The sequence below is a fragment of the Pongo pygmaeus genome, chromosome 18 (genome assembly GCF_028885625.2).
Source record: "Pongo pygmaeus isolate AG05252 chromosome 18, NHGRI_mPonPyg2-v2.0_pri, whole genome shotgun sequence".
Classification (NCBI taxonomy): domain Eukaryota; kingdom Metazoa; phylum Chordata; class Mammalia; order Primates; family Hominidae; genus Pongo; species Pongo pygmaeus.
The window spans coordinates 55,030,547-55,052,334 of NC_072391.2; the positions used below are offsets into that span (position 1 = coordinate 55,030,547).

The 21,788-nt window shown below is 49.8% G+C and overlaps 1 protein-coding gene across 1 annotated transcript in view; it reads right to left on the reverse strand.

Annotated features, from left to right (window-relative positions):
• CNGB1 (cyclic nucleotide gated channel subunit beta 1) overlaps positions 1–21,788 on the reverse strand; it is a 95,410-nt gene that overhangs the window by 10,317 nt on the left and 63,305 nt on the right. The window contains exons 26-33 of the mRNA XM_054455090.2: positions 21,334–21,398; positions 20,180–20,302; positions 13,186–13,327; positions 12,274–12,433; positions 9,995–10,092; positions 9,817–9,900; positions 6,283–6,401; positions 5,884–6,030 (exon numbers count right to left, since the gene is read on the reverse strand). Of these exons, the coding sequence (XP_054311065.2) occupies positions 5,884–6,030; positions 6,283–6,401; positions 9,817–9,900; positions 9,995–10,092; positions 12,274–12,433; positions 13,186–13,327; positions 20,180–20,302; positions 21,334–21,398 (938 nt within the window). The remainder of the gene's footprint in view (positions 1–5,883; positions 6,031–6,282; positions 6,402–9,816; positions 9,901–9,994; positions 10,093–12,273; positions 12,434–13,185; positions 13,328–20,179; positions 20,303–21,333; positions 21,399–21,788) is intronic.

The window sequence follows — 21,788 nt, forward strand, 5'->3', positions numbered from 1 at the left end:
AGTGAGCTATGATCGTGTCACTGCACTCCAGCCTGGGTGAAAGAGCACAACCCTGTCTCTAAAATTAATAATAATAAACTTGTCTTATGTGTGTTTCTTTTTAAAGACATTATTATTATTATTATTATTTTGAGACAGAGTCTCACTTTGTTGCCCAGGCTGCAGTACAGTGGTGTGATCTTGGCTCACTGCAACCTCCGCCTCCCAGGTTCAAGCCATTCTCCTGCCTTAGCCTCCCGGATAGCTGGGATTATAGGTGCCTTACGACCACGCCTGGCTAATTTTTGTATTTTTAGTAGAGATGGGGTTTCACCATGTTGGCCAGGCTGGTCTTGAACTCCTGACCTCAGGTGATCCGCCCGCCTCAGCCTCCCAAAGTGCTGGGACTACAGGCGTGAGCCACTGTGCCAGCTAAAGACATCTTATTAAATATAGATTGTTGTTTTATTAACATTGAACACACAGCCAACAGCACTGTAATTCATGCCTGAATGAAACTTATCTAACACACATATTTTCTGTGTAAGGCACATCGCAGACTTCTTGTGCTTAGGAACACAAGACGGCACTTCAGCGCTATGCTGGGGGGCCATTTTAGACAGTGCAATCGCCAACAAAAAGCACAAAAATGCAAAAAAAAAAAAGAGTGGCATTATATGGACCATAAAAAGACACCTCTTTGCAGTACAAGAGCTGAAACCAGAAGACAGAACTGGGACTTCAGCGGGGAGCGTGCACTTGGGGTGACTCAAGTATTTTGTTGCTCTGGGCATGTCCTTGAATGAGCACAAAAGCCTGATAGTATTGATCTTGGCATTACGAGTCCATTTCAGTGAGGAGGCGAATTTGCAAATATGGAGTCCATGAATCACAAGGGCCCACTCTACCTGTCTGTCCCTCGGGAGAGGAGGCACTGGCACACACCACTGATGTGGTGGGGAACATGGGGAGATTTTCTGGGAGAAATCAGATAGACTGGGTTCTGGAAGGGCCCAGTGGGTTCCTTGAGAGCAACCAGGTAAGGTGAGTTTTGGGACAGCTTCCTTCCCCAGGAGACCTCAGTGTCTTGTGTGCATGATGCTTGGACATCAACACTACATCCTTTTACCTCGAAGCTGCCAAAGGGCTCCTGTGAAAACCTAAGGCACTTCAAGTCACTCCTCTGTGTAAAACTCTCCGTGGCTCCCATCTTCCTCTGAGGTCCGACCCAATCTCTTCCCCTAGACTCCTCTGATCCCATACCAAGTTATGCTAATTTTCTTGCTGTTGCGCCACCCACACACTAAGCCTGCTCTTCCCCAGGGCCTCTGCATATGCTGTTCCCTCTGCCCAGAATGCTGTACCCAGCTCACTCCTTTGCTTTGTGCAGGTCTCGTTGAAATGCCACCTGCTCAGAGCAGCTTCCCCAACCAGCTTATCTCTGGCAGCCCTCCATCACTTCCTGCTCCTCCCGTGGCTTTGTGTTTCCTCATAGTCAGACACATCACATCATCGCTCATCTTTCCATTGTCAGTTCCCTGACTAGAATGTGAGTTTTGTTTGGTCCCTGCTGTGTCCCCAGAACTCAGCACTGTGTACTCGATACATCACTGTGCTGTAGGAACGGATGCTGGTGAGTTTCTTCCCTTTGTTATGACAGCTCTCTGTGCAGTTTATTTATGGTGTCATTGTATAGAATGAAGGGGAAAATACGAATGTGTGATACAAGACAAGGAGGAAAACCCAGACATGTGGATTAAAAAGGTTTTAGCTAATTGAAAAATTATAGGGTAAATTTGATGGCTACAGAGGAAAAATTGCTTATTTATCTTAGAGACAGGGTCTTGCTCTGTCACCCAGGCTGGAGTGCAGTGGCACGATCATAACTCACTGTAACCTTAAATATCTGGGCTGAAATGATCCTCCCACCTCAGCCTCCTAAAGTGCTGGGATTACAATCATGCGCCATTGCGCCCGGCCTGAAGTGATCATTATTAACATGCACTGAGCTCTCTTGTATGACAGGCACCCCACCGGAGACATTCCTGCACACTATTTAATTTTCACAGCAGCAGGCCAGGCACAGTGGCTCATGCCTGTAATCCCAGCACTTTGGGAGGCCAAGGCGGGCAGATCACCTGAGGTCAGGAGTCCCAGACCAGCCTGGTCAACATGGTGAAACCCCGTCTCTACATAAAATACAAAAATTAGCCGGGTGTGGTGGCATGTGCCTGTAGTCCCAGCTATTGGGGAGACTAAGGCAGGAGAATCGAATTGCTTGAATCCAGGAGGCGGAGGTTACAGTGAGCCAGGATTGCGCCACTGCATTCCAGCCTGGGCGACAGAGCAAGACTCCATCTCCAAAAAAAAAAAAAAATTTACAGCAGCAAAGTAGGGGTTATGACCTTTATTTTACATAGGAGACAACTGAGACCAGAAAAGTTAAACAACTTCCTTACAGTCACACAGCCAGCACCTCACATGGAAGGGATACGAGCCCCGCTAGCCTCAGACCTATTGTGGGGTTCCTGACACACTATGTTGCCTGTCGCTCAATTTGAAACCTGACCTTAAGGATTTGAAAACAAAAACTGGCTTTTCTAAAAAGAATAAGCTGTTCCCCAACAATGCAAAATACAGATGCACAAAGTTATTCGTTGCACCACTGTTTGTAATTGCAAAATTGTGGAAATACCCTAAATGTCCATTTACAGGAATGTTCTGCCACTGTGGAAAGGAATGAGGAAGCTGACTCTGTGCTGATAGACAATGATTTCCGGGTTTTGTCATCATGTGGAAAAAAAGCAAAGTACAAGAATCTACAGCATGCCACATTTTGTGTAAGAAAGAAGAAGAAATAAGAAAATGTTTGGGCTGGGTGTGGTGGCTCACACCCGTAATCCCAGAATTTTGGGAGGCAGAAGCGGGCAGATCACCTGAGGTCAGAAGTTCGAGACAAGCCTGGCCAACATGGCAAAACGCCATCTCTACTAAAAATACAAAAATTAGCTGGGTGTGGTGGCGGATGCCTGTAATCCCAGCTACTCAGGAGGCTGAGGCAGGAGAATCGCTTGAACCCAGGAGGTGGAGGTTGCAGTGAGCCAAGATCTAACCACTGCACTCCAGCCCAGGCTACAGAATGAGACATCATCTCAAAAAAGAAAAAAAGAAAGTGTTTGTGGACTTGTCTATTTTTGCAAAAGTAAGCAGAGGAAAGAAAAGGCAGAAATTGATGCGACGAGTCACGTAATAATGGGGGTTGCAGTCAGGGGGCTGGGGACAGGGAGAGTTGGGATGCTTTTCTGAGTGCCCCATTTTGCAGAGTGTTGACCTTCAGGAACATGTTAATGTTCTACATACTTAAAACAAGAAAAAGTCAACAAAGATCAGGGTGGCAGGAGCCCTAAATGGAATGTAAACTGAAACAAGTGAACCTACCTGTATTTCAAATGAATAAAGTAACCACATTAAAGGGTAGGGGAGGAAGAGAAGGACTCCAGATAACTTTGAACATAACACTTCCATCATATATACTTGGGGCTAAACACAAAAGAACTGCATCCAGTACTGAACTCTACCTAGAAGGCTTACTTTTTGTTTTTACAGTGACATGGGCTGGAAATTCTGAAATGAACTTCTCTGTATTGCTCAGTGTTGGAGAAGAGATTTACAAGTATGAAAAGGGAGAATATTAGAATGAATTCTAATATGTGGTGGCAGGGCAGGGTGGCTCACGCCTGGAATCCCAGCAACTTTGGGAGGCCGAGGCAGGTGGATCACCTGAGGTCAGGAGTTCGAGACCAGTCTAGCCAACATGGTGAAACCCCCTCTCTGCTGAAAATACAAAAATTAGCCAGGCGTGGTGGCACACGCCTGTAATCCCAGCAGAGGTTGCAGTGAGCTGAGATGGCGCCACTGCACTTCAGCCTGGGTGACGAAAGTGAAACTCCATCTCAAAAAAAAAAAAAAAAAAGAATGAATTCTGCGATGCTGGATTGAAATTGTTTTCTAGATAATCAGTAGAATAGACAGAAAAATTGAAGCTGGCATATATATGTATATGTATGTGTATGTATTTTATATACACATAATATATTATACATGTATTTTGTATATGTATATTTGTATTTATACATCCTGGTGTGTTTCTTGGTTCTGTCTGCTGCAGAGGTCTAGTAGCACTCCAGTAGCAATGACTGCTCCTAGGACTCAGATCTTGGTTTCTAAAAACCATCCCCCAGTAAAAGGAATCAAGTCTCCTTGGAGAAATGGCCACTTCCAGGATACCGCAAGGGAAGAACAAGATGAACCAGGGCATCTGGTTGTGGCTTACTATTCCTTGAGTAAGCAAGGAAGTGCTAAAATACGACAGGGATATCACAAAGGTCACAAACGAGCCACCTTGAAAAAGTGCCCACTGGCCAAATTGGACCAATTTGAGCATCAAAATAATGATTGTTAACAGAGTATTCATGGAATCAAGTAAATCCATGCCTATATACATTGAGAAATGAATAAACAAATGGGAGAGAAGAGAAAGCTCTTCCATACAGCTGACTGCTAGCTAATAATCGAGGAAAGAGTGGAGTTACAAAATTACCATTTTACGACTATCATAGCAATCTCTGTAACTATCATAGCGAGGAACCATCAAAGGATGCTAAAAGCAGTGGGTAAAAGTTTGATGGGGAACAGGATATCCTCATAGTCTGAAGGTGACTACCCACTAATTACTTAGGAATTAGGTTTAAGGGAAAATATGTTTGCAGTACAGAAACCTTAACCAAGTAATCAAAGTAAAAATCATTGATATTGGGAGTAAATGGCATCATGCGCCTCTTGATACATCTGCTGCAGAAGCGACTCACTTCTGAGTTCTTCCTGCCAAAAATGCACACTCTAATGGTAATCACGAGAAAACATCAGACAAACCCCAACTGAGGGGCATTCTATAAAATAACTGGCCTGTATAGGCTGGGTACGATGGCTCATGCCTGTAATCCCAGCACTTTGGGAGGCCGAGGGGGGTGGATCACGAGGTCAGGAATTTGAGACCAGCCTGACCAACATGGTGAAACCCTGTCTCTACTAAAAATACAAAAATTAGCTGGGCGTGGTGGCGTGCACCTGTAATCCCAGCTACTCAGGAGGCTGAGGCAGGAGAATTGCTTGAATCCAGGAGGCAGAGGTTGCAGTGAGCCGAGATTGTGCCACTGCACTCCAGCCTGGGTGACACAGCAAGACTCTGTCTCAAAATAAATAAATAAAATAACTGGCCTGTATGCTTAAAAGAAGTCCAAGTCACTAAAGATTGGAAAAGCCTGAGGAACTATCCCAGATCAAGGAAGACTAAGAATACTCTGCACCTTAATTACAGTATGTGATCCTAGACTTGATTCAGGAATGGAAAAGAAGAAAAGGTACAAAGGATACTCTTAAAGAATTAGCAAAATCTGAAGATGGATTATGAATGAGATAATAGTGTTGTTTCAATACGAAATTTCCTTATCTTAATAAAGGTATTAGGCCAGGTGCAGTGGCTCACACCTGTAATCCCAGCATTTTGGGAGGTCAGAGCTGATCATGTGAGCCCAGGAGTTTGATACCAGCCTGGGCAACATAGTGAGACCCCAGCTCTAGAAAAAAATTTTAAAAATTAGCCAGGAATGGTGGTACGTGCCTATCATCCCAGCTACATGGGAGGCTGAGGCAGGAGGATCACTTGAACCTAGGAGGTTGAGACTGTAGTGAGTCATGATCACTCCACTGCACTCCTGCCGGGGTGACAGAGCAAGGCGTCATCTCAAAAAAAAAAAAAAAAAAAAAGATAAAGGTACTGTGGTTATGTAAGAGAAATTCATTGTCCTTAGCAATTTTTTATTAAATGAAAGAAAAGTTACATACCTGGCTTTCTTCCGGAGTAACTTCTGAGACTCAGGATAATGCACCAAAATCTCATTCAGGTCCTTCTTATCCAGGATGAAGAGGTTGGTAAACCCGTGGGCCACCACGTTGGCTGTGCGCCGGTTCCCGCCTCCAACAGCCAGCAAGCTGGGGCAGAGAAGGGAGGAAGGAGACCCTTTAGAGACTGCGGTTTTGGTCTCATTCAGATCTTCATTTCCCATGTATGGAGCACAGTGGTGGCCCCACACAGATGAGAGCCTTCCCCCGCCCCCATCCCCGCATACATCAGCAGGTGCCAGTGCTGCATCTACCAAGCCGTAGACACTTGCACTGCCCGCTGGCCGCCTCCTTTCCCAGCCCTTGCCCCAGTCCCCTCACTTTACCCCAGCTGCCTCTGACCTTATTTCTCCAAACACAGATCCAGCTTTCAGTGTCACCAGCACAGATTTCCCATCAGGGCCCCCCAAGACCTGCACTTGCCCCGCCTGGATGATGTACATCTCACGGCCAATCTCCCCCTGAAACAGAGAAGGGACAAGTCCCTCTGTCCATCCCCCAAAGTCACCAGAGAAGCAGCCAGGGCTGGATCCAGAGGCTGGAGGTCTGCCAAGGAGGAACCTAGACACTGGGGTCCAGCCCTGCCACCACAACTTGGGGTGTTGTGTGGGGGCAGTCACTTCCCTCTCAGGCCTCAGTCTCCCCATCTGTAGACTTGGAGGAGTGACTACCCCATGCCCTCTGTAACTGACAGGGTTGCAGTGGGGCAGTTAATGATGTCATGGAATGGGAAGGGCCAGCTAACCTGGGAGGTGCAGGTATAATGGAATTCTGCAAATTTCCAGTTAGACTCACTGATGGAGGCAGGGCAAATCAGATAGCAGCTCCCACCATCAAATGATGTCTACACCTGGCACATCTCAGGGGCTCGGGAAGCATTTGCTAACTGCAACAGGAATGGGAACAATAATAATGATAGTGTTCAAATTGCCTTTTTTTTTTTGAGATGGAGTCTCGCTCTGTCGCCCAGGCTGGAGTGCAGTGGCATGATCTCAGCTCACTGCAACCTCTGCCTCCTGGGTTCAAGCAATTCTTGTGCTTCAGCCTCTCAAGCAGCTGCGATTACAGGCATCATGCTTCAGCCTCCCAAGTAGCTGGGATTACAGGCATGTGCCACCGTGCCCAGCTAATTTTTGTATTTTTAGTAGAGACAGGGTTTTGCCACATTGGCCAGGCTGGTCCCGAACTACTGGCCTCTAGTGATCTGCCTGCCTCAGCCTCCCAAAGTGCTGGGATTACAGGCATGAGCCACTGTGCCCAGCCCCAAATTGCTTTATGCAGTGCACTACTTATCCTCAACAACCCTCGGAGTTGAGATCACTCTTTGCCCAAGAGCTGGGATCTGAACCCAGACAGTCTGGTTCCAGAGTTCCTGATTGTTATGGGTTGAATTACGTACCCCCTCCCAAATTCATATATTGAAATCCTCATCCCCAGCCTCTCAGAATGTGACCTTATTTGGAAATAGGGTCATTGCAGATGTAATTCCTAAAGATGAGGTCCTTCTAGACCTAATCCAATATGACTGGTGTCCTAAAAAAAGGGAAATGTGGACACAAAGACAGGCATAGAGACAAGAGGATGTGAGGAGACACAAAAAAAACTAGATGACCACCTACAAGCTGAGGAGAGAGGCCACTCAGCTTGTGGTGGAGTTGCGCAGTGTCCCGCGGCAGCCTGGAAAATGAATACAATGGCCTTAATCCCAAATTAAACTGAACGCATGCATGAATGAATAGCTTGCTTTGGAATGCAATTAGAAACACCTAGTCTGCCACGCGCCTTCCAATCCTCATGCCTTCACGGGCCCTTGTCCTGGCCAGCTACCTGTGAGTCACATGTGTTTAAAAGGGGAAGAGGAGGTCTACAGAAAAAATAATAATAATAATTAAAAAGGGGGCCGGGTGCCTGTAATCAATTACAAATTGATTACATGCCTGTAATCCCAGTACTTTGGGAGGCCGAGGCGGGCACATCACCTGAGGTCAGGAGTTTGAGACCAGCCTGGCCAACATGGCGAAACCCTGTCTTTACTAAAAATAAAAAAATGAGCCAGGCATGGTGGCCTATGCCTGTAATCCCAGCTACTTGGGAGGCTGAGGTAGGAGAAATGCTTGAACCCAGGAGGCGGAGGTTGCAGTGAGCCAAGATAGTCCCACTGCACTCCACCCTGGGAGAGAGAGTGGGACTTGGTCTCAAATAAACAAACAAACAAACAAATAAATAAATAAGGGGTGGGGGGAGTGACCAAGGACAGTAACTGTCACACTTTTGACTTATTTGACAAAAATTTCCTGTGCATTTCACACATGCATGACCCCCTTAACAAAAAGGAAGAGAGGTTTGCCTCCATGTTTCTGTTTAGTTTGACAAGGGTGAAAGGGTGAGGGGACCCCTCACCTCACTAACCAGTCCCCGGGTTGTCTCAGAGAGATCGCTGCCGAGCAAAACCAGACAGCAGAGGGCGCCCTTCACACGTGCTCACCAAGCGCTCAATTTAATTTGCAATCACAGACTCTAGATTCACTTTTTCTCATTTAAAGCAAACTGCATCACCCACGAAGATAACAGCAACAGTACTGGCACCTGCTTTGTGCCAGGAACAATATTAAGCTCTGTATGCACATCTTATTCAGCCCTCACAACCACCCCATGAGGGAGGTACTATCAACATCCTCCACTTTATCCATAAGATGTGCAGGACTCAGAGAGGGCAAGCCACTTGCCCAAGGGTGCACAGCCAGGTAGTGGCTCCAGTGTCAGGCAAGTCACTCTATTGCTCCCAAACCCCTCTTTGCCCCTAAGGTTGCAGCTTTAAATTCTCAGCGCTCTGAAGCATCCTTTTCCCCTCTTCACCCCGGCTCTCTGCTTCCAGAAATTTCACTGCTGCACAGCATATAACCTGGAGACAGGGACTTTCTTGGGGACAGGGGTTCCCAAGTCTTGCAGAGCCTGCTTGGGTAACGTTTCCCCCCGTACACTTATTAATGGCTTATAATTAACTTATTAACGGCTCTGTGCAAGAAGACTGAAACCTGGGTTCCTGACCCCTCCCCTCACTCACCAAATGACCTTGGTCTCACCTTGAACCCCAAGGACAGGGAGCAGAAAGGGCTCTAGACATTGTCAGGCCCCAGGATTCAACCCCAGATGTTTTCTGGGATCAGAGGGTGAAGCTGAGCAGGGAGGGGGTCCTAGGGTGGGGCAGTGGGGAGTGGTGGGGGCTGTGGCATCAGGAAGGGACACGACGTCCCCCTTTGGGGCAACCTTTCCTCCACCCCAGCTGGCTCTTGCCATTTGGGAAAGTGGACCCAGTGCTGGCAGATTTTCTGTTTTCAGCCAGAAATCTGAATTTTTATATGAAATCTTCAAATTTTTAAAGGTTGGGGACCAATTCAACATTTTTTAAAAATTAGAAAAAAAAAAACCCACAGAATACCTGTGTGCTGGATCTTACCCAAAGGCCACCAGTTTGCAACCTCTGACCTAAGCCCACCCCTTCTCCTGCCCCATTTTCCTGATGGGAAGACGGAGACCCCAGAAGCAGTTCCAGCTACACAGTCAAGGCCCTGTCCTTCTTCAGGCTCCACGGTTTCCCTTTCTGTAAGGTGGGGTGGGGGGATCTTTGTCCTGGCCCCCATGGTCCTATGTCAATGGAGCTGAGGAAATGCTTTGCAAAGCCCGAGGCAAAGCCTCCTAATCCGCTCCTGCTCTTGGGTCTGGTCAGGTCATTGCAGCATGAAGCCACAGACGCTCTTCTCCCTCCCCAACAATCTCGCTCTGCCCTGGGCTGGCAGGCACCCCTCCAGCTCAGCTCCTTGAAAGCCAGGGGGATCGTGAGCCCCAGATCCCGTGGTGGCTGCCAGGCCAGCTCACCTTCTTGCACACATAGTCGTTCGGCAGGTAGACAACAGAGCGAAGCCTCTTCAGCATGTCAAAGATCATCTGCCGGTCACAGCCCTGTCCCGGTGAGGAAGGGAAAGGAACGCTGTTTAGAGAAGACTGGGCTTGGAGCCTCCCACAGCCCTCAGGGTGAGGGCACCAAAAGGTGTACCTGAAAGAGTGCGACTTTGCTAACGATGTTGTAGTTCACGTCGATGGCGAGGTCCAGCCGCATCTTGTCTGGAAGCTGCACCATCAGCTCTGACTCATCTGTGAACAAGGCCTGGCAAGGGTCAGAGGCAAGGCTGAGCCCCACCCCAGACATACATACAGGCCAAGTGCCCACCTACTGGCTCACCAGGGCACACCATTGCCCTGCCGCATGGAATCACTCTAGATTTGTAGTGCACCCTCTCTCACCTCCAGGCCTTTGCCAATACCGTTTCCTCTGCCAGGAGCACCCCTGTGCATTTCCCAAACTCCTACTCATCCTTCAGAACTCAGCACTAATGTCACCTCCTCCAGGAAGCCTTCCCTTGACATCCCCCACTCAGCTACTATGTTAGTAGCCCCCTCGCTGTTGCAGTTATTGGTCACTTGTGTTCCCACTTCCCTGGAAGGACAACATCAGCAAGAACTAAAGTCTCTGGAGCACTTCTATGAGACAGGCACCTGTTTTGTTTTTGTTGTTGTTTATGTTTTTTTGTTGTTGTTGTTGTTTTAGAGAGAGTCTCGCTCTGTCACCCAGGCTGGAGCACAGTGGCATGATCTTGGTTCACTGCAACCTCCATCTCCCTAGTACAAGCGATTCTCCTGCCTCAGCCTCCCGAGTTGCTGGGACTACAGGTGCCCACCACCACGCTGGCTAATTTTTTGTATTTTTAGTAGAAATGGGGTTTCGCCATGTTGGCCAGGCTGGTCTCAAACTCCTGACCTCATTTGATCCACCCACCTGAGCCTCCCAAAGTGCTGGGATTACAGGAGTGAGTCACCGCACCTGGCCAAGCCAGGCACTTTTTAATAGAATGTTTTATAAAGATTATCTTAGTTTTTAGTTTTTATTAAAATAAAATTTTTTAAATACTTTGAACCCTGAAAAGCTAAAATTTTTCTTTTTCTTTTAGAGATAAGGTCTCACTATGTTGCCCAAGTTGGTCTGAAAACTCCTGGGCTCAAGCAATCCACCCGCCTCAGCCTCCCAAAGTGCTGGGATTACAGGTATGAGTCACTGCACAGGGACTTATTTTTATTTTTCTGAGACAAGGTCTTGCTCTGTCACTCAGGCTAGAGTGCAGTGCAGTGGCACAATCACAACTCACTGCAGCCTCAACTTCCTCAGGCTCAAGCGATCCTCCAGCCTCAGCTTCCTGAGTAGCTGGGACTCACAGGGACGCACCAACACGCCCAGCTGAATTTTTCGACTTTTTATAGAGACGGGGTTTTGCCATGTAGCCCAGGCTGGTCTTGAACTCCTGGGCTCAAGTGATCCTCCCACCTCAGCCTCCCAAAGTGCTGGGATTAAAGGCAAAATTATTTTACTAAATCTCCTAAGCAACCCAAGAGGTGCTCTACTATAATCTCAACTTTATAGATGAGCAAATGGCAGTGACATGCCTGTAGTCTTGTAACTCGGGGAATAAACTCAGGACCCCAACCTGGCTGTGGAGCTCTAGAGCTGCCCCAGGAGATCCAGGGCTAAGCCTGCTGCGCTCATCATGGGGTGTGCAATGCCCTGAGACAAAGCGAGGACAGAGGAGAGAGAAGAGAGGGAGGGAGGGAGAGAAAGGAAGGGAGGGAGGAAGGGACAGAGAGTACTTTTTTTTTTTTTTTTCAATTTAAAGTGCACTTCGGCCTCACACCTGTAATCCCAGCACCTTGGGAGCCCAAGGCTGCCTAATCACCGGAGGTCAAGAGTTCGAGACCAGCCTGGCCAACATGGCGAAACCCTGTCTCTACTAATAATATAAAAATGAGCCATGCAAGGTGGCACATGCCTGTAATCCCAGCTACTTGGGGGGCTGAGGTAGGAGAATCGCTTGAACCCGGGAGATGGAGGTTGTAGTGAGCCAAGATTGCTCCACTGCACTCCAGCCTGGGTGACAGAACGAGACTCCATGTCAAATAAATAAATAAATAAACAAACACACACACACACCACACTTCACTCTTGGATGGGGATGCATTTCAAGGTGGGTGAAGTGAGGGGGGCAGGCACACAGAAGACAAGCCCCCCAAGTCTCCAAGGATCTCATGACAGCCCTGCTAGAGGCACTTCAGGGGCCCCACTGGGCCCCTCTCACACCAATGCTGGGGACACAGCCAAGAGAGGCCCCAGTACTCAGGACCTCAGAGACACAGAGGACAAGGGAGGCGCCCTGAAGGCAGGGGACCGGGCACCAGGTGACAGGAGTTGGCTGGGAGCTGGTGGCTGCCAGGGCATGACCATCTTACCCAGCATGCCTTGCGAGTGCCAGGTGTACTCGTACCAGGTCTTGACGCGGTTCTGCACGGACTTGGGGATCTTGTAGAAGTTCATGTACTTCACCGTGCTGTCCATGCAGCTGCGGTAGTAGGTCTGTCCCGCGGTGGCAGCCCCTACCACATCTCTCATCTGGGGGTAAAGGTTATGGGAGGTCAAGGAAGCCACTGGATCATGGGGGTGGGGGCTATGCCATGGATTTGGGATGTGTCACTTCACACAGACCACGGGCATGTGCTCCTGGCAGGGTGTTGGGAGGTGGGTAGGCAGATGTCCTCACACAGAGAAAGTTTTACGGATGGGAAGTTCTGCCTCCAGCATGGATGTGGGGAAGAGGAAGGGAGGGAGACTGCCAGCCCCTTGGTGGCCTCAGGTCCCTGGGACCACACCATGGGGGAAAGCTCCTTGGGCTGCGCTGATTCTGGTACAACACAGTCCCTCGGTGATGGCGGCCACTTTGTCTGACTCCATGCTGGAGGAAATAAGAAGCCAGTGTGCTGTTCCTCGGGGCGGGGCCCTTCAAAGGTAAATTTGAGAACCTCTGACTGTCACCTCATGTCTCGACCAGAATGTAAGATGCTGCCCCGGCACACCAGAAACACCAGGGGTTTCTCCCTCGGTCTCTGCAGAAAACCATTCAGCCCGGTGCACCCAGAGGAACTGACATTCCAAATGATAATGACCTCAGAGAGGGAATAGGGCCGAGTTCACCACCACCCCCTTCACCGCGCAGGGTCCAGTGCTCCAGGCTCCTGACTCTCAGTCTAGTGCTCTTTCCCAGGCTTAATCCAAAAGCAACGGGCACAGAGGGTGACATTTCTGGCAAGAGTAGGAGGGGCCCCTGCAGTCAAGTGGGGTGGGAAACCAGGCTGGTGCCCCGATACCTGTCCGATCATCACAGAGAAAGCAAAGACGCCGGTGAAATAATTCAGCAGCTGGAAGACAATTTCAAAGAGTGTCTTGGGGTCAGGCAGCCCCCCGATGGTGATGAGGGTCTTCACAGCAAAGTAGTAACAGCGAATATAACTGGAGAGAGAGGGAACATGGGTCATCACAGGCCCCACTCTGCCGCCCCTGAGCAGTCTGGCTCAGACACCTCTGATAGATGCATGTTGTGCAAAAGACAGAAACCCTTTACAGCTCATCTATGCAAGAAAAACCACCTCCTGCACGTGTAGAGCACGTTGCCGTTTGCAGAGCAGGTTCACAAATGCTATCAGGTATGGTTGTGTCTCTAGAGACATGTTGCCATCCCCATTTACAGATGTGGAAACTGAGGCTCCAGGGGATTGCCAGGAAGAGTTGGCAGGAGGCCAGACCAGGGTCTTCCAACTCCTAATGATTTCACTCCCTCAATTTCCTTCAGTGTTCCTTCAATTTCCAGTCTTTTTGTTTGCTGTCCCCTGCCATGTTGGCTTATGAAAAGCAAAAGCAACATCAAGTTTGGAAGATATCTTGAGGATGACTTTTACTGACCCACCCCTCCCCGGCCCATCCATTTTCCAGATAGTGAAACTGAGGCCCCCAAAGGGAAAGGGCACACCCATGGTCACTAGTTGATAAGTACAAGAGCTGAGCACTGTCTGCTTCTCTGAGATGTCATCCACCAGCAGTAACCCTCTGACATAGGCTTGTGAACCTTCTGAAAGACACGTATGGGGGAGGGGGTCCTACTGTGTGGTAAAAGGCATAGGAAATGCCCCCAAGTGCTCTAGTCTGAATGTGTCCCCCAAAATTCAGGCGTTGGAAACTTAATTCCCGATGCAATGGTGGCGGGAGGTAGGGCCTTTGGGCGCCATTTATGCCTCAAGGGCTTTGCCCTCATGAATAGATTAAAGCTGTTACAAAAGGTTCTGGTGGAGGGTTTCCACTTCCTTTGGCCCTTCTGCCTTCTGCCATATGAGGACAGCATTCCTCTCCTCTAGTGGACACTGTGGCATTCAAGACACTGTCTTGGAAGCAGAGAGCAGCCCTCACCAGATGCCGGCACCTTGATCTTGGACTTCCCAGCTCAAAATAAAGAACAGAAAAATAAGTTTCTGTTCTTTATAAGTTACCCAGTCTCATGTATTTTACTATAGCGGCTCAAAAGGCATGAAGATACCAAGCTTGTGTGTGATTATCACAGAGCAGCAAGGGTCCCTCTGACACCTGTCCACACCTCAGGCTGAGCCCTCCCCTGGGTCAGCAAAGGTGAGGTCAGAAGGGCCTAGAGACTGGGCAGTCCCTGCCGGCTTTCCTGCAGCAGCTATTTATGCAGTGTCCTAGATAGAACATGGCCTCTGGACCAGGCTGGCTGGGCTCAGCCATCCGGCTCAGCCACCTTCTGGCTGCATAACTTGGACAAATTTCTCTCTCCCCAAGCCTCAGTTTCCTTCTCCATAAGATGGGGATGGCAATAGAATGTCCCTCACAGAAGACCATGAGGACAAAATGAGATGCTAGAAGAAGCCTGGCACGTGGTGAACTCTCAGCAAGCGAGCTGTCAAAGCCTTCACAGCCACTGTTTCCTGCCGTGGGGAACTGAACAGACTCGCCCATATCCTCAAGAAGCTCGTGGTCCAGTGTGGGGACAGGCAGGTCACGTGCAATGCGTCCAGGAAGGAAGAAGCAGAGGTTGCCGGGGAGTGTGGTAGGGGCTCTGCCTCTGATAGCTGCGGGGCCTTGGGCAGGGCTGCGGCCGCCCTGCACCTCCACATCACCTGTTGCCTGCAAGTTTCAGAACCCAAAACGGGCCTGTCAAGCCCCCGTCATACTGGTTCTGGCCATCAGAGGGCGCGCGAAGCAGCGTTTAGCGGGACGGAGTAGCACCCCCAACTCTGCAGACCCCTGGGCTGTCCGGGAGCTGGGTGCATATGCCGCTGCGCCACCAACAGAGAGAGGATGTAGGCACGATGTCCACAAAGCTCTGGCTTTACCCCAAACCCTTCCTAGCTGGAGGAATCTTCCAATGACATGCCACATCTTAGGGGCCTTCCTGAAGTCTCCTTGTCCTCCACGCTGTTGGGTCTGTGGGGACCCTCTGTGCTTCAGGTTGGGCAGAACCGGGGCAGGAGAGCACTGGGGCGGGATGCAGGGCCTAGCATTTGTAGGAGCTGGGGACCCTGAGCCCCTGGCACACAGCAAGTACTCCACAAATGCTCGCTTTGTAAAAGTTGTTATTCTTCATGCTATTGGAATTTCTTAGGAATCCTCCTTCATTACTCGTACTTGGTTCACATGTTGGGGTTCCCTGCAGGACGTCATTTGGGAAGGAGTATTGCTGCCAAGGAAGCGTGCCCTTCCCACTGCTGGGCAGCTCGAGCCCCTCCCGCAGAGGGCCCTGCAGAAGGAGGTCCCAGACAGCTGTCCCCCTGCCCCGCCCCCGCCCTGCTCTGCTTACTCTCCCTTCCCCGAGCTGCCCAGTGACGGATGTGCCAGGCTTAGCCCCAGGGAGGAGAGTTCTTAGTTTACTGGGGCACAAGCCCATTTGAGAATCTAGAGAAAGCCAGCTCTCTTTCCCTAGAAAAGCCAACATATGCTCAAATTTTAGCTCCAATGTCTGGGGGGTTTGTGACCCCCTAAAATCTCTATACCCTAGGTTATTAACTCCTTTCCTGCCATGCTGGCTTCCCCCTAACAATAGCCACATGGGCCACTGACTCCTGTTCAGGCCCAGGCTAGACATGCTACACATATTAATTTATTATTTCTCATAAGAAATCTGGATGTAAGTTACCCACATTGTGCCTGTGGGAACACTGGGTCTCAGAAAGGGTAAGCTCGCAGAGTTCAATTCTATGCAGAAATTGCGTTCTCCCCTTTGCATAGAAAGGGCCTTCGAGTCCTCCTCTGCCTCCTTGTGACGGGTTAAATGAATGAGGAAGTGAATGAATGCATGGTCTAGCCAGGGCTCAGGAGCAGGGCTGTGAATGGGAACGGGTAACAGGACCACTGGTGACGTGGGGAAGCCTTAGATCTTGACGCCATCCCTGATATTCTCCACCCCACAGTGGCTCTCAGGGACTCCTCTCCTGCCTGCCTGGGCTGCCCTGGCCTCTGGCACATCTCTTTCAAGACAAGGTCTCACTCTGTCGCCCAGGGTGGAGTGCAGCGATCTGGGCTCACTGCAACCTCTACCTTCAGGTTCCAGCGATCTTCCCATCTCAGCCTCTTGAGTAGCTGGAATTACAAGCGTGTACCACCATGCCCAACTAAGTTTTGTATTTTTTTGTAGAGAGGGGGTTTCGCCATATTGCCTAGGCTGGTCTCGAGCTTATGAACTCAAGCAGTCTGCCTGCCTCAGCCTCCAAAAGTGCCAGGATTACAGACATGAGCCACCAAAACCAGCCTGGGACATCTCTGTAAAGGCGTGGCTCCCCCTCAGGGCAGGGCTCATGGCAGAAGGCGACGGCCATAGCCATGATGGCTGAGGTTGGGGCATCTATACTGGGAGGGGACGTTCTGAACAATTAATCACTCTACGAAGCTGCCACCTTGGACGCAAGTGACCCACCTGTTCCCACTGGGAGCAAGGGCCTGGGGGTAGACAGCTGGACCACGGGCATTTTGTGTCACTAGTGGGCACAGCCCAGGGTGAGGCGGGCACCCTTCGGTGAGTAACTCCCCACTGGACCTTTCCTTCTTCCACCTTCTCATCCTCACTATGGCTGACTGAGCGCCCACTGTGCCCAGGCACTGAGGCAGGGGCTCAGAGGCATCTACTCCTCAGTCACCTCTTTAGGGTGGGAGTCCCATTTGCAGCCCCATTTTGCAGGTGAGGGAACTGAGGCCCAGAAAAGAGAAGTAGCCTGTCTCTGCTGCCAGGGGGCAGCTCTAGGAGTCACACTTGGGACTCCTCATCCCTCGTCCCTCAAGCCTCCACTCTGACTCTGCAGGCCCAGCCCCCACCCTGTGCGCATCCCTCCTGCCCACACTGCCCTCCCTCCCCTAGGTCAAGCCACCCGTTGGCCTGGAGGGTTTGCTGCTCTCTCTGACACAGCAGGGCCCCTTGCTGGCTGTCTGCTGCCTGCCCTCACTCCCAGTGCACTCTCCCATCAGCACGAGGGCTGAGTCCTCCCTCTGCTCACTCTTCTGCTTAAGGCTTTTGACAGGGCAGGGGAGAGAGTGTCGCCTTCAACACCATCCAGCCTTAAAATGAGGCACACACCTGTAACTCTAGCACTTTGGGAGGCCAATCACAGGCAGATAGCTTGAGCTCAGGAAGCCGAGACCAGCCTGGGCCACGTGGCAAAACTCCATATATCCAAAAAATACAAAATTAGCTAGGTGCAGTGGCGTGTGCCTGTGGTCCCAGCTACTCGGGAGACTGAGGTGGGGGGATCACTTGAGCCAGTGAGGCGTAGGTTGCAATAAGCCGAGATCATGCCGCTGTACTCCAGTCTGGGCAACAAAGAGCAAGACCCTGTCTCAAAAAATAATAACAATAATAATAATAATGGAGGTGGCATATATATGGGAACTCTCTCTACTTTCCAATGGACCTCTCTATAAACTTCAAACCACTTTTAAATAAATTAAGTCTGTTCATTAAAATAATTTTTTAAACTTTTTTTTCTTGCTTTCTGTTGCCCAGGCTGGAGTATAGTGGCGCAATTTTGGCTCACTGGAACCTCCCCCTTCCGGGTTCCAGGGATTCTTCTGCCTCAGCCTCCCAAGTAGCTGGGATTACAGGCGTGCATCACCATGCCTGGCTGATTTTTGTATTTTTAGTAGAGATATGGTTTCGCCATGTCGACTAGGCTGGTCTCAAACTCTTGGCCTCAAGTGATCTGCCCACCTCGGCCTCCCAAAGTGCTGAGATTACAGGCATGAGTCACTGTAACTGGCTAAAAAATTTTTTTAAATGTTAGTAACTTTTGGTGACTTTTGGTGGAATCAACAGTGCTCACGCCCACCTCCCCCACTCTCTCTGGCCACCAGGTTGGCACTTTTCCTTTTCATCAAGGCAGTTAGGACTCTGTGGCCACGACACCTGGGTTCAAATCCCAGCTCTGTAACTCATGAACCGTGTAACCTTGGGAACTCCCATCTGCTACCTCAGCTGTAAAATGGGGATGGGGCAGTACTATCTGATGTGATGGTTGTGAGTTACTGTGTTCAGTGCTTTAAACAGGGCTGGCCCGAAATAGGTATCCTACAAGCCTTGCTGCTCTTATCATCATTGTCACCATCATTATCATTGTAAACCAAAAATAAATCATAAGGCCCCCAACCATCGGAATGGACCCCTCCTCTTGGCCAAGGGCTTTTCCGAGTTATCTGAAAACCTAATTCAGGCTATGAAGGAAGAGGGGGTCAGACACGCCTCATTATACCCCTCCAGCGTTAACATTGACACACACCTTAAGTCTGGTAAGAAACATCACAGTCTCTTTTCTCTAAAGCCCGCTACTTAGAGGCTTCATCTGCATGAAAATACCTAGGTCACCACAACCCCTTATCATAACCCAGACATTTCTTTCTACTGATAACTCTTTCAACCAATTGCCAAGCAGGGAATATTTATTTATTATTATTATTTTGAGACAGAGTCTTGCTCTGTCACCCACGCTGGAGTGTAATGGTGCAATTTCATCTCACCACAACCTCCACCTCCTGGGTTCAAGTGATTCTTGTGTCTCAGCCTCCCGAGTAACTGAGACTACAGGCACTGCCACCACACCTGGCTAATTTTTCTATTTTTAGTAGAGATGGGATTTCACTGTGTTGGCCAGGCTGGTCTCGAACTCCTGACCTCAGGTGATCTGCCTGCCTTGGCCTCCCAAAGTGTTGGGATTACAGGTGTGAGCCACCAAGCCCAGCCTTTTTTTTTTTTTTTTCTCAAGCAGAGACTTTTTAAATCTACCTATGACCTGGAAGCCACTCCTCCTTTTGAGTTGTCCCGCCCTTCCAGATCTAACCAATATAAACCTTACATGTATTGACTGATGTATCCTGTCCCCCTAAAATGTATAAAAGCAAGCTGCACCCCGACCACCTTGGTCACATGTCATCAGGAACCCCTGAGGCTGTACCATGGGCGTGTCCTTAACTTTGGCAAAATAAACTTTCTAAATTGATTGAAACTTGTGCCAGATACTTTTTGGTTCACACGTCATCATCATCCCTTTGGCAAGTCTCATAATGGATGGTGGCTCTCTGATTGGCAAGTGGGTCTCACCTCATTCGCCAGCGCCTACATGGTAGCAGTGCCTGGGGAGCTGTGCTGGGGAGTTTCTCTGGCCTCATTCACTCTCGGCCGTGCCCGGGGAAGCAGGAGTAGATGCACAAATACAGCGTATTTGCACACCCTAATAGACTTTGGATGCAGAAAGGATCCAAGCAAGTCTTGTTCACACCAGTACCTCCGGCCTGGCACATGCAGTTGCTTAGGAAACCTTAGCTTGGGGAAGACGTGGTGACCTGGCTCTTTTTCTATTTTTATTTTTTGAGGTGGAGTTTAGCTCTTGTTGTCCAGGCTGGAATGCAATGGCACGATCTCGGCTCATTGCAACCTCCACCTCCTGGGTTCAAGAGATTCTCCTGCCTCAGCCTTCCCAGTAGCTGGGATTACAGGCGTGCATCACCACGCCCAGCTAATTTTTGTATTTTTAGTAGAGATGGGGTTTTACCATGTTGGCCAGGCTGGTCTCTAACTCCTGATACCAGGTGATCCGCCTGTCTCAGCCTCCCAAAGTGCTGGGGTTAAAGGTGTGAGCCACCACACCCGGCCCAAGACGTGGCTCTTGAGCCTTGTCATGGCAGTGATTGCTTAGGAGCAAAGTGGCCTTGGCAATACAGCAGCTATAAGACTCCTTCCTGGAGTCTCTGTGCTGCGAATTATAAAGAACAGGAAGGTCACCAAGGCATGGCCCCAGGGGGATGACTGTGGCTCACCTGTTTCCCACGCCATCGTAAACCCAGTGAGTAGAGCCGAGGCCCTGATAGGCCGATGCCCAGTAATAAAGACAGGAATTCAAATGCAGGCTGTAGAGAAGGTAGGCTGTGGTCCTGATGACTCTGCAGAAGGAACGCAGTGCATGAACACAGTGGTGGAAGGGTGAGATGAGGGATAGACACCTGGACAGTGAGAGCCAATCCATGGCTGGGCTGGCCCGACTGGATGCTTTGTTGAGATTGCACCAGTTAGGAAGCGTGGTGCTTGAATGGGGCATTGTCACGACCTGGGGCTAGAATTGGCACAGAGGTAGCAGAGCTGACTGTGCACTGGGGGATGGAGGGGCCAGAGGGGAAATGTGTGTGCGGGGAGGAGCAGGGAGGGACTGATGAGTGCAGAGGAGTTGAGTTGAAGATGGGGCCATGTCGCCCCAGGAGAGATGTGGACAGGAGCCTTGCTCCCTAGCACAGCCTGGCTGGTCTTGCACCTCATGCTCAGACATCTGTGAAACAGCCACCGCCACCTTACACCTGTGCCCATTCTATTAGAGGTGGCTGGGGGCTCCAGTTCCCTGAGCTGAGGCCAAAATGAGGCCCGGTTCGCTGCAATGCTGGTAAGCCCCTCATGCCAGCCGATGTGCACCCTCATCACAATGAGGGGCATCGGATATTCCTGGTTCTCTAAATAACAAACATTTCTCTGGGAAAGAGGAGGCGGGACCAGGAAGATGCCTGGCTTCCAGTGGAGACGGGGCCTGGAGGTCAGTGGGGGTAGACAATGTCTTGCTGTCTGTTCTAGGTGCAAACTTCCTGTGTTGTGTGTGTGTGTGTGTGTGTGTGTTGTGTGTGTCATTCGTGTCATGTGTGCATTGTGTGTTGTGTGTGCACTGCATGTGTTGTGTGTTGTGTGTGTTTGTGTTTGTGTGTGTTGTGTGTGTTGTGCATGTATGTATGTGTTGTGTGTTGTGTGTGTGCATTGTGTGTTGGGTGTGTGTATGTTGTATGTTGTGTGTGCATGTATGTGTGTGTTGTGTGTGTCGTGTGTGTCGTGTGTGTTGTATGTGTGTCATCTCTGTTGTGTGTGTATTGTGTGTGTTGTGTGTTTGTGAGTGTCGTGTGTGTGTGCATGCATGCACATGCAGGGGGAGTCTCACCTGTACACGTAGGCTTTGCTGAGGATGGATTCCAGGCGGCTGTTAAACTCGAAGAAGGCCATGTACTGGAGGGAGAGGAGGGCGTGAGAGCAGCCCACCGGCCGTAGGTAGCATGCTGCTCCCACGCCCATGGGTGCCGGGACTCAGGGCTCTTCCCAAAGCCCCCGGGAGGGAACAGGATGGTGAGCATTCAAAATCAGAAGTCCTCAGCCCCTTGACGGGTAGGGGCCAGAAACTCCATTTAGGAATCTGAAGAAAGTCATAGCCCGTCTTCCCTTGGAAATGACATGTAATCTTGTTCTCACAATTTGCATATAATTTCAGGGGACTCCCGGACCCTCTGAACCCTATCATGAGACTTTTAGGGGTACATGCATCCAGGTTAAAGCTGCTGTTTTTAATATTTCTTATAAAGAAAACAATTTAATAAACAGACAGCATCCCTAATACCCCAC